The sequence below is a fragment of the Tursiops truncatus genome, chromosome 5 (assembly GCF_011762595.2).
Source record: "Tursiops truncatus isolate mTurTru1 chromosome 5, mTurTru1.mat.Y, whole genome shotgun sequence".
Lineage (NCBI taxonomy): Eukaryota > Metazoa > Chordata > Mammalia > Artiodactyla > Delphinidae > Tursiops > Tursiops truncatus.
Window position 1 is genome coordinate 72,180,223 of NC_047038.1, and position 13,190 is coordinate 72,193,412.

Genomic DNA, 13,190 nt, shown 5'->3' on the forward strand with positions numbered 1-13,190 from the left:
GAAGCAAAACTCAAATCTGGTTTAGGAAGACCTACATATCTAGTAAAGGTATAAAAACATGTGATAAACACCAAATTCAGAAGAGTGGTCATTGTCTGGTAGGAAGGGCATGAGATGGGGAAATGTTCACTTGTATCTGTAATATTTCATTTCTTCACAGGATGGAAGATACTGGGTGTTCACTCTTATCAGTCTCCATATTTTTCTGTAGGCCTGAAATTTATCACCACCTAGAAAAAGGGCCCCAAGTCTGAGCTACTTGAGAGCATCTGGGGGTTCTGAGAGTGGAATCAGAACTTGACGGGGACCTCCCTGGTGGTCCAGTGGCTGAGACTCCGCACTCCCAACGCAGGGGGCCCGGCTTCGATCCCTGATCAGGGAGCTCGACCCCGCGTGCCGCAACCAACACCAGGCGCAGACAAATAAATACTTTTTTTTTTTTAAAAAGAATTTCATGGTCAGGAGGAAGGTTGAACCTACAAATGGAAAGCTCAGAGAACCAACAGCGTTCCCCTCTCACTCTTCAAACTACCCATGGCAAATAATCATTCTCAGAATTGTGGTAAAATTCCATGTAGAGGACTTACGACATCCCCAAAATTCGAAGCCACAATCCCAGAACAGAAATATTCCAAAAAGCCTTTAGTGCCGGGGTTGGTTGCTGACACAGAATTTATCTGCCTCAAGAAACGTTTTTGCTGGTTCATTTTGGGGTGGCCTATTCTCGTAAAAGATCAGCAAGGCCTTTCAAACCCTTAGACTAGCATTTGGTTCCACCACAAGTGAAGGTTTCTTGTAAGAAGTTACATTAAAATACTTAGGTCAGAAAAGTTAACTAGACTAAAAGACACCATTTTTTTACATCTCTCCCAATCGATTCGCTTTGGGCTGGCTCCGTGGGTAGGCAAATAAAACCACCAAGAGATACCTTTCTGATGAAACCACAGAATTAAATACCATCATAAAACCTCAACTCATTCAAACTAACTAAACAGACTGGGGCAGGGGGGAGAGGGAGGGGGAAGACGTGAACTAGACAATCTTCTCTTAATTGCTCAAGAGAATCAAAACTGAAAATTACTTTCAGTTACAACCCAAACACACCAAAATTCCACATTAATGAAAAATAAATAAATAGGTTTTATTGTTTGGGTGAACTGGAACACACATAGTTGATATCCAGAAAATGGTATCACATTAATTCTAACTAAATATTGTCATTCAGCTTTGTTTTCCCTTACGATTCCAAGAAAAACAAAGAAGAATCTGTAGACCTAATTGTCAGGTCCTAACCCAACACAAACTCCTCCATATTAGATCTGAGAGGCCAGAAGAACAGAGTTTTTCTTTAAACATTAACCCATGCCACCTCAGGCTGCAATTTCTAAATCTGACAAGTATCAGTGGAGACACTCACACATGACCTTAACCTCTCCGAGCTGACATATTAAACTCAACTTACGATTTCCAATTATCTTTGACAACGGGAAGGAGTAACAGTAATAGAGGAAGAATCAAGTTATCTCTTCCAAATTTTGAGATTTACATATTTTTAAATAACTTTAAAATTTTTTTTCAACTATTCTCAAAACACTTGCCTCAAATAAGTAACTGACTTACCAACATAAAGTGATCTCTATAAAAATCCTCTAGCATTGTTACAAATGTTTACTAATTTTACTTCCCCTTCATATCAAGGTGACTTCATCTATGTACAAGAATTCAAATCTGGCACTCACAGTGGTGTCCAATAATATCCTGGGGTTGTTCAATGAATGCTGAAATGGTAATATCTGGTAAATTCAATACAGTTTTAAACAAAGTCGTTAGCCACTCAAGACTCCAGAAACTACTACTCACTAAGAAGTTTCTGACAACCAAAAAAATATATATCAGTTTTACAAGCTGAGGAAAAAAACTAAGGTCCCAAGAAATATAACAATTTGTCCAGAGGCACCATTAGACTCAGGCTTAGCTGGAGAGACACTCAATGGCACAGATTCCAGTTCTAAGTTACGCTGACCATAATCATGTCCTCATACCAAATAAAAAAAATAGTCAAACTTGAGTCAAATGCAAATTATATTACAGAAACATCCTGCTGTGTTCATCAGTCCACTGAATCGCTTCTGAGATTTTGTTCAACCTTTAACCCTGTGGATACCACACTGCATTGAAATTGTTTCATCTTTACCAATGTTTTACCCACAAGATAAGAAACCACTGAGCTCCTTGGGGACAGGGACTCACCTCATTCAATTAAGTACCTGCACATAATATGTGCCCACACTAACATAAAGGTCCTCAACAGAGGGCCATTTTCAGGAACAAAATGTAATCTATTTGACACACAGCATTTCTTCCATGGCACAACTTACAGCGCTATTAACAAGTGAAATTAAGATTTGATGATTTAGGCCAATTTGCATCAGTACCAGTCACATTTCTAGAGGGCACACTTGGTTTCTCCTAACAAATGCTTCCTCTTTAGAAAAGTCCTCAGGCTCTTCAAACAGAAAATCTACCCCCAAAACACCTTCCATTTGTAGGGCCATAAAAATATGTAGGAAGTTAAATCCATTGGTCTGGACAAAAGTCACAAGATTATCAACAAGGAACATTTCCTTATGCTTGGTAGCGGCTAGTACATTTTAAAAATTACAACACACCAGCCAAACAAGCTTTACTATCTCTGAACCAGACACGCTGTGTGGCTAAGCTGACAAGCCCTAAGCAAGCTGATCAAGAATCACTATGGCAGGAATTCACACGAAGTGAAATTAAAACAAATGGGAACTCGCATTAAACTGCCAATGGAATGTAAAACTTCAGTGGGGTAGGGACAAGTGGGGGGATGTGAATATTTTCCACAACCCCTGTATCTAAAACTGGCACAAGAAGTGTAGGGAAAAGAGAAGGTGTTTATTTTTCAATCACACAAAGGATTTGCTACAAGGTTTTTCCTGCTCTGCTGGGTCCTTTCTTGTCCGCTGGATGAAACAAATCCACTTCTCAATGCTAGGTCGGTTTGTACAAGTCTTACCTAGAAGGATGATATCTTTTAACACTCTTTCTGGACACACATCAGCCTGTTTAAAATAAGCCAAATGACCTGCTTAAAAAAAAAAACAAACCTGCCACTCGTTCTAACTACGACTCAGACCAGCTGGGACCAAATGGAGTTGGGAGTGGGAAGGATCAGTAAGAGCCCCAGAGAGAAATGAAACAGTGAGGAGAGACCCATAGAAAACCTACCTGGAAACAATGCATCATCAAGTGAAGAATCTAAAGAGAAGTCCAATGAAAAACGTATGTTTGATCAAGTGAAAAGACAGCAGTCTCCTCATCACGGAGCCTCCTCTGTGGGAAGCAAGACTGGGAGGGGCCACGATGACCTGAGCAGCCTTTTATAAGGGGCGGAGTTAAGGATTCCCGTCCCAGCCTCCCTATACTGCAGTCAGCTTGGTTTGCATAAATGAACATGTGGGTTATCTTAGTGGCTGCTTCCATCAGGTACAAGAAGACATCAAACCCATTGTCCTTTAAACCACTGAAGATGACATAATAACGAGAAAGATGATGTTGATAACAACTAACACTCAATGAGTACTTGCTACATACTAGGCTCAGTAACTCATTTAATACAACAGTCCCATGAGGTAGGAACGATTATCATCCCCTTCTTATAGATAAGGAAAGTAGCAGAGTGAGCAACCTGTTCAAGGACGAAAAGCTAGTATGTTAGAAGCAGGTCAATGAACCCAGGAAGTCTGACTTTAGAGCCCAAGCTCTTCATATCACTTACTCCAGTCACAGTGTCCATATAGAAACTAGAAACGTAAGACTCCCTAGTTATGAATTATTGGTTCCTCACCTCACCTGGGTGATGACCCTAAATTTGGGGCCTTTTTAGGGACTCCATATGAGATGCCAACTTTCCAGACACAGTGCTAGCCCGCTCCTCTCATGTCCTCCCTGCAGCTTGCCTCCCTGGCCAAGTTTCACTGGAAACAGGTTGTGACATTCTACTCAGGTGTGCCACCAAGAAGCCCCAACTGCACTGAGGGCCAAAAAAAAAAAAAAAAAAAAAGCAGGGGACTGACTTCATCTTGGGACGTGCTAGCTCTCAAGTTTCCAGCCTGCTTCAATACAGAGAGGTGTCGCCACACACAAGCAGGACAGGAACACCACCAAGAGCTTCACTGCCCTGTAAGCCCGAGGCCACCCCAGCAGGCACGAAAGAGAGTATTGGAGATGCTCTGGTTTCAGAGCTCCCCTCAGGAGCTGGTCTTAGCAGACAGAGAGATGGAGAGGAAAGGCATCATCTTTTCACTGCACCAAGCAACATTAATGCCACTCGACAGGAAGGAGCAGAAGACCTCTCTCTGTGTGGAGAAGGAAGGAAGAGAGGAAATGTAAACGTGCCAGGAGCCACTCACCACATCTGGTCCTGCACCAGTACCTTTGCAGCTATCACTCTGGGAAGGCCCAGCAACTGCTCTGTCGACCACAGCGGTAGCCGCGTCCAACGGTGCTGAAAACCGAAGCCAGCACCAGTGGGTCTTGGTTCCACCCCTGAGCTAACACATGGCTCCTTAATGCTCCTTTCCCATGTGTTAATCTTGCAACAGAATGTGGGACAGAAGATTTATAAAGCTGGGTGATGGGGGAAGGGCAGCCAGATCACCTTACTCCCAGGCTTCTCAATCAAGCCTCCTCAGATTCCCTTTAGTGGCCTGTATTATTAGCTTCAAGGGAGGTTCCCCCAAACTGGCATTAAAAGAGCATGTGTTCCACTCAGCTGGGGGGAGGGGAGACTTGATGCGGGGCGGGGGAACCCTGGAGAGCTAAGGCAAAGCACACACTCTCTCATCCTGCACAGGAAGACAATGCCTTACTCCAGGGGGCGAGCTGTGCTCTCCAAGGCTCTGACAAGTAGAGGTACCAGCAGGATGCACCCTGGGGACCCAAGGGCTGGCGGCTGTTCCTGCAGAAAATGAAAACGAAGGGAAAGCAATGGGAGAAACCCAAGTTAAAGTGATCACCACGTCATGGACCCAGTCCAAATTGGAGCCCAGCAAGGTCCCCTTGCGGTGTCCACGCCCACCAGTCCGCGCTTAGGTCTACAGTGGATCAGGCAGGATAATCCTGGAGACCAATTCCACGCCCCCAGCCGGCCCCACCCTTAGGGCCTCTAATTGTTACTGCCTTATAACCTTGTCCCCCTTTCACAGATGGGAAAACTGAGGCATCCAAAGCAAAGGCCATGCTTTCCTAAACCAGGCAGAAGTTCACTTCCCTAACCACAATTTTGCACTTTTTTACAGCTCTATCATATTTCAGATTTCACCAGATACACCTACTGCCTCTGCAAAGTGAATCTTAAATACAGTTTAAGGAGTGAACTAAAAAATGAGATGAGGGCGGTCAGGGAGTCCGGCAGGGCTTATCTGTGGCAAGGACAGGATGGGTGCCCCCCCCCACCAGCTTCTCCTCTAACCCGGTCCCCCGGGACGTCCGGGTTCTGCCTCCCCCCCAAGACGCTTCCACCGCAACCCGAGGGCGGAGGCGCAGCGGCTCGGCCCGGGGACCGGCAAGCGGGGTCCCCGGTCCCGGGGCCGAGAAGGGGGCGGGGGGCTCGGGGCCGCGACCGGCCCGCCCTGCCCCGTGGCCGGGAACTTCTGGCGGCGCGGCGCCGCGCCGCCCCCGCCGCCCCCACCCCCACCGGCCGCCGAGCGGGCGTGCGACTCGGGTTTCCCTTTCTTCGCCTCGCCGCGCCTGGGGCGCGACCCCCGAGGCGGCGGCGGCGGCCACTCACCATATTACAGATGGAGGCGATGTTTCGGACAGTCATTAGTCTAAAGGTTACAGCGATCCCGCACCGCCATCTTTATAAGGTGAAAACAGAACCGGCCATGGTGAAGCGCTCGCGGGGAGGCCGGGCGCGGCGGCGGCGGCGGCGGCGGGGAGGCGGCCTGGGGTCCGGCTTTCAGTTTGGCTGGGAGAGGGAGGCCGGGAGGGAGGAGAGGAGGAGGGGAGGGCGGGGAAGGCGGGAGGCGGGAGGGAGAGCGGAGGGGCGGGGAGTGGCGGAGCGAGGGAGCCTGGGCCGCGGCCGGCGGCGCCGGGAGGAGGGGCGGTCCGAGCGCCGCGTGCAGCCCGCGCCCCGAGCGCTCCCGCCGCGCGCCCGGCCTCGACCCAACCCCGACCCGGCCCCGGCCCGGGTCCCCGCGGCTCCTCCTCCCTCCTCCGCCCGCCCGCGCCCCCGGCCACCCCGGCTCGGCCTTTTTTCTTTTTCTCTTCTGATGTCCTGCTTCACTCTGAACGGGTTGGAATGCGCGGCCAGGCCTTCGCTCGCGCGGCTGCCGCAGGTCCCCCGCGCGGACCCCGACGCGTCGGCGGCCTCCTCCGGGCCGCGGCACCGCCCGGGAAGCAGGGACCACGCCCGCGTTGGGTGTCGGCCGGCGGAAGGGGCTGCCCTCGGGCCGGGGAAGCGGGGCGCGTCGCCGGGGACAGGGGGCCGCTTTCGGTCTTGTTCTTCTTTCCTGCCGCGCGGCCCCCAGCAGCCCCGGGTTTTTATGTTTGGGCAAGTGGAGGAGGCAAGGGGTAGGGGTGACTACATCCAACTTTTGATTTCTCCCCGGGGCTCCAGCCAAATGGCACCCGCAGGGACCCAAGAAATAAATGGGGTCAGGACACGGGAGTGTCCAGAGCCCTGGACAGTGCGGGCCGGCTGCCTGATCGAGGGCGCCGGGAGGGGACAGGAATCTGGGTCTGAGGGGAAGCCAGCCACGGCGCGCTCGGCCAGTTTGTGACATTAGCAGGTACAAAGGGAAAGCCTCGGTTCTGGACAAGGACTAGGGACGGTCCAAGGAGCGATTTGAATCTAGAAAGAACGAAAACCAAACTTTTCCGCGTCTTCTAGAAATACCTACCTCTCATGCGGGCACCCAACCTCTTTAGGTTTTGACAAGGGTCATTGTATCGGCTTATACACATTTCCTGCATAAAAGGTTGTGGGTTTTGACTCAAAGCGCGAATCCACACCATTTAGCAGATATGTTCCTGTGAAGTGGAGGAGCCCATTTCCGAAGGTGTGAAACAATTCTCATACAAGGTTGCAATTCAGTGCTTTCAACAGAGAAGTTGTACAAGCGCAACCCATGATAATTCTTAAACCAATATATTTAATGACAAATCGAATTAGAGGAGAAGTTAATATAGTTAAAGATAGCTTTTATCTAACCAAGAGGAACATACTGGGAAAATAGCACGCTTCCTGTCCTCCATTATCTATTTAGTGTTAGGCATTGTAAGATTTGAGAACCATCGATTGCTAACATCCCTAGGACCTGGGATGGAAATAAGACAAACAACAGCGACTAAAGTTTCCTTGGGGTCATCTTGGCTCTGTATACTTAATGGATGTAAGGAATAAATTCCTGCTTATGTTGAGTCATTCTGCCTACATCTTATTTCCAAACAGATCCTGAGGATGATGATAGCTCGCTTTAATTTTTTGCCATTGTCAATCATGATGCTCTTTACATTCATAATCTTCAGGCACCAACATAATCATCAGATAATAGATGCTATTATAATCGCCTTTTGTAGATCAGTAAAATAAGGCTTAGGGTATCAAGTATCCTACCTCAATCCTGTTCACCAAATGTTACAACTGAAGTTAGTGTGCTAATCTGGCTAAGCACCTTAAAGAGAGGAGAAGGCAGCAAAACACCCAACTTACGGCCAGTTGGGTAACTGACACCTGGAAAGGTTTAAATACTTGAGGAAAGTCATAAAACAAGTTCAGGAGCAACCTCAAGGCTAAAACTCAGGCCTTGGGACTCAATTTCACAGACATTCCACTATGAAGGCATTAATCCAAAACCTTAAATGATATGGAAATTTTATACCATAATAGAGTTCAGTATTTCTGCCAACATTGGCATAATGGATGGCAAAGTCCACAGGATTGAAAATGCCATTGACATAATGAAAACTGAACATCACTCGATTACTGAATGCTACGTTAGCAAGGCATCCTTTGCATGCCTTTTAACAGCCTAAAGCCTAAAACTGAAGTGTTCAATATAGACAAACATCCAGATTGAAACTCAGGCAGTGAATTACAAACACAGCAAATCAATTTAACACAGCAGATCTTGTCAGACTCATGAATAATTAAATACATTTTTACACCACTACAAGGGTGGTATTCACAGATCTAAATTGGAAAAGGCATCAGTTGAAGAAGAATAATTGTAACCTCAGCCTTGTTCAGGGAGGAAACATTACTTGGAGGTGGTAAGAGGTAAAATGATGAAAATGTTGACAAGCTAATGAGAGAACTTTGAGGAAAAGTGTTCCACATATAGGGGCCAGCTGGTATAAAGGTATAGAGTTAAAACTGGGAAAAGTGGGCAAATGGAGAGACGGAACATAGGCTAGCACTAAACAGATGAAGGCACATGATCCAGGCCTGGCCAATGAGAGCACCTCGTGGCCCAGCCACAATGACTGGTTCAGCTAGGAGCCAATGAGAGTTGGCCCTGGGTCTTTGGGGAAAGAAGTGCTCCCCTTCCTGAGTTTGCTGAGCTGATATGATAAAATCTAGAGCTGCCATCTTTCCACTTGCTGAGAATGAAGAAAAATAAAGCTGAGAAATGTAAAAGAGATCCTAACGACATCATTTATCCTGTGGCTGCCAGATCTGTATCCTGGACTCTTCAGCAACTCAAGGTGGTAAAGTCCTTGTTTTCTCTGGTAGTTCAAATTGAGTGTCTGCTGCTCACAACTGAAACAATTCTAATACACCATTGTCTCCCTATGTCCAAAATTCATCAGGTTCATTCTGAATTCATGGTGTTTCCTTTTCCTCTCTTCTCTACCCACTCCATAGATTTTTCCAGGTCTTCCTCTTCTAGATCTGCCTCCTCCGTGATGCCGTCCAAGATTGCTTCCCACCACCACCAATGAACTATATCCAGGTGTTTCCATGCTCACCCTTCTGTCATTACCAGTTTTGTGTCAGTGCCCCCTCCTGCTTCCCCTCTTTGCTTAGTTAACACCACTCAGCCTTCAGATGACTTGAGACAAGATGGGATGCCTTTGTCGTATGTTCTTACAGCACCATCAGTCTTCCCTTCACGGACCTTATATTTGTGAATATGCTTATGCCATCTAGCACACAGCATGGAGGCAGTAGAATGGGTGGTTAAAAAACGAATCCTGGATCCAGACTCTCTGGAATAGGTGTATGATCTTGGGCAAGTGTCTTAACTTCTCTATGTGGAAATTTCTGTATCCATAAGAAGAGGCCCCTTCATAGAGTGTTACTATATAGAGTACAAGAAATATGCCTGACATGCACTAACCACTACATAAGTGACACTGCTATCATTATTGTGCATGTGATTGATTGATTAATGTGTGCTTCCCAACCCTCATTAGATGTGAAGTGAGAGAGAGGTCTGTTTTTGCTCACCATTTTACACCTAAGAAGGACACGGTGCCTTGTCCGTAAGAGCAGCCAAGAAATCAGATATTAAATATTTGGACAGTTGCCTCTCTCCAAGTGGCCTGGAAGCTCCTGGAGGGAAGGAACCTTGTCTTGTGCATTAAAAAAAATCTCATTCGGTCTCAGGCACTGTGCCTGGCACATTCGTTCCTTTCCTTTTTTTCCTCATTGCCAAATAGGTTATTGCAGCTCATGTGAGATGCAAGTGCTAGTAAACATTTGGCTGTCTCAGGGGAAAACATTTTCCTGACTGTACTTTAAAACCAAACTGGTTTCTGAGGATTATATTTCAACTCTGTGAGGAACTTTATGACAGCCTTTTCCCTTTTTCATCATGTATCAAACAAATCCTGAAGACCTGCTTTGGGCCAGATGCTTGCTGTGTGAGGTGCCGGTGGTCCGAGGATAAGAGAAGGCAGTCACAGCACTCATACTGCTCGATTTCTCATGTGAAACTGTTTATGAATGTCTTCACTACTTTTTGCACGTACTTAGTGTAAAATAAGGATAAGCTAACTTTGGAGTGAGTCCCTACAACGGGGAAACTGCATCTAAAATCATGCGTGTATTTATGCGTGGTTAAGATTCCCTAAGTCTTTGAAACAATTGGCTTATTTTGAAGTGCCGACTGAAATGCCATTGAAGGACTCTTAAGCTAGGTTGGAACATGATTCGATTTCTATTTGTTAATACATTTTGATTAACTGAAAGAAGAGATGACTGTAGCTGGCTACTGTGTGGGGAAAGACGGTTGAAGGAGAGCAAAAGGGCTCTAGGGGAGGTCAGTTAGAAATCTGTGGAAAGGGAGTCCCAGAGCTGCTGGGAGCCTGGGTTTAGGTAAGGAATAGCAATGGAAAGGGGAGAAGCAGATAGATGAAAGACATTTTTTTGGAGGTAGTTAGCTGAATTTGGTGATTTACTGGGATGAGGGACAAGGATAAGTCAAAGATGAGACCCAAGTTTCTGACTAGAATGAAAAGGAATGTCATTTTTTATAATAGGGAATGCTGGAGGAGAAGGTGCAGGTGTAGGTGGTTGAGAAGTGAACTTGGTTTCAGAGGTGTTGAGTTGGAGATAACCATGAAACACCTGAAAAGTTATATCAGGTACCACTGGGGCTCAGAAGAGATGTCTGGACTGGAGATAAACCTAAAGGTAATTAATATATAGAAGATAACAGAGGACATGTGGTTATGGATGAAATTGCCTAGGAAGAGTTTTGCCAAGGAGGTTTTCTTTTTTTATGAATTTATTTATTTATTTTTGGCTGCATTGGGTCTTCCTAGAACACAGGCTCTGTAGTTGTGGCGTGCAGGCTTACTTGCTCCGCGGCAGGTGGGATCTTCCCAGACCAGGGCTCAAACCCGTGTCCCCTGCGTTGGCAGGCGGATTCTCAGCCACTGCACCACCAGGGAAGTCCTGCCAAGGAGTTTTTTTTTTTTTTTTTTTTTTTTTTTGCGATACGCAGGCCTCTCACTGTTGTGGCTTCTCCCGTTGTGGAGCACAGGCTCCGGACGCACAGGCTCAGCGGCCATGGCTCACGGGCCTAGCCGCTCCGCGGCATGTGGGATCTTCCCGGACCAGGGCACAAACCCGCGTCCCCTGCATCGGCAGGCGGACTCTCAACCACTCCGCCACCAGGGAAGCCCTGCCAAGGAGCTTTGACTGAGAATAGATAAAGGGTTAGTCAGAAAGAGCTCCACTATGCAAGATCAGATGGAGGAAGAGCAGCCAAAGAAAACTAACACAGTGCTGCTAACCTGGTAGAAGAAAAGCAAACAAACACGCAACATCGCAAACTCCAGAGTATTTTAAGATGGGAGGAGGTAGTCAAAAGAATCAAATACAGCTAAGAGATCAAAGAAGATGATTAATAATAGTAATAATGTTCAATTCTTGACCAAAACTTTAACTACATTTAATCCTTCTGACAGCCCTATGAGGAAGGCATATCTATAATCCTCATTTTAGAGAAAACTGAAGCTCAGAGAGTTTAAGTAACTTGCCCAGATTCATTTAAGCATTATTTCACCAGAACCTATTACTCAAAAGTTCTTTGAATTCTATCAAAGGCAGTTTGCATGGAACAGTTAGGATACTGGATATTAGATAATCCATATTGGAATGGATTCATAAATAAGAGGGAGGTGAGAAAACAGACTAAAGGTGTTCGGCTTTCAAGGGGAGAAGAGATAGGGAACTAGACAACTGAAGAGCTCAAAATTACCTTCATGGAATGGGTCTCTGCCTTGTTTGCAAGCGCCTCCTTTAAATCAAATATTTACATCACTCTCCATGCTTCCAGGCCTGCAGCCTCACCCTCCGATGATTATTCTTCCTTCTATTTCAAGTCCACTCACTCCTCAAAACTCCGTTCAAAGCTCACTTCCAGAGGAAGACTTCCCAGTTTCACCTTTCTTGGTAGGTTTTTATCAGAGGTCACTTCTGACATTTCTTTAAGATTTTTTTTTTTTTTTTTTTTTGATGTGGACCATTTTTAAAGTCCTTATTGAATTTGTTACAACTTTGCTCCTGTTCCATGCCTTGGCTTCCTGGCTGCAAGGCATGTGGGATTCCGGCTCTCCGGCCAGGGAGCAAACCCACACCCCGCCAGCCCCCCCGGATTGGAAGGCAAAGTCTCACTCACTGGACTGCCAGGGAAGTCCCTTGACGTTTCTTTAGAAACCTGAAATGCCTGGCACAATGCTAGGTGCACACAGGATAATTGACAGGTTAATTCTTTACCTACAACACTTGGCTCACTTAATCAGAACCATTTTACTCACCACCCTGCTTTCCTGGTGGTTTTCTCTTTCCTCCAAGTTCTGATCTGAACTATATAGAATTTACAGCCCTCACGGGTATGAGGAGGGCAGGGTTTAGAAGGTAAGTGTGTGGCAAGGAAGTTGAAGCAAATGAGCTTCCCTCATTTAGAAATAAGACTTCTAGAGAGATTTGGTCATAAAATAAGGAGAGATCTCAGCACCTTAAGGGAGGCAAGGGAATCAATGGAAGGGTTTGGTCATCTTATTTATCCCTTTTTCCATAATTATTAGTACATTTGTCATCAAAATGTGAGGAGCTAGTGAATCTACAAGTAAGGCTTGATGGAGTGCCCTTATTAGAAGGGTACGGGTCACGTCAAGGGCCCAAGAGCTTTGGAAAGGAGGAAGTACATCCATTAGATTGAGGAAATTGACATGAGATGGCCTCCATCTTCTTAGTAGACAGGAATAGACGCTCCATCGCTCCTTAGAGGTTTCGACTGCATTGTTTACTGCCATACCCCTTAGAATAGTAAGGCACATCGAAGGCACTCAATAAATATTTGTTGAATGGGTGATTGAAAGGATAAGATTAGAAGAAGACTCTCTAGGGTAAGAGAATAGTTGTTCTAATAGCCTAATCAGATTTCGAACAGGCTTTCTTTGGGGGCATTTACATTCCTTCCATGTCCATAAACACTATTTACAATAAAGGAAAGATGTATGCCTTCTCTAGTATGCTCTAGTATGCTCCCAGCCCATATGTGATCACTTCCATAGTTTTAACAGCCTCCCGACCACCACTGCCACCTGGTGGAAGGGCAGGGATTCACAAGTGGCACCTGGAATGAGACTTCCCTCAGGCAGCAACACCTGTAATTCTCCTTTTGTGATCATGCCCTTCTAGA

The 13,190-nt window shown here is 46.2% G+C and overlaps 1 protein-coding gene across 2 annotated transcripts in view; it reads right to left on the reverse strand.

Moving 5' to 3' along the window:
• Nucleotides 1–6,409, reverse strand: part of USP46 (ubiquitin specific peptidase 46) — a 62,702-nt gene extending 56,293 nt beyond the window's left edge. The window contains exon 1 of one of the 2 annotated variants that reach the window (XM_019928182.3): nt 5,819–6,409. In XM_019928182.3, coding sequence (XP_019783741.1) covers nt 5,819–5,854 — 36 coding nt within the window. In that variant the 5' untranslated portion in view covers nt 5,855–6,409. Of the gene's footprint in view, nt 1–3,255; nt 3,370–5,818 lie in introns of those variants that run through there. The other variant, XM_019928183.3, reaches the window with a different exon arrangement.
• Between the last annotated feature and the right edge of the window lie 6,781 nt (nt 6,410–13,190).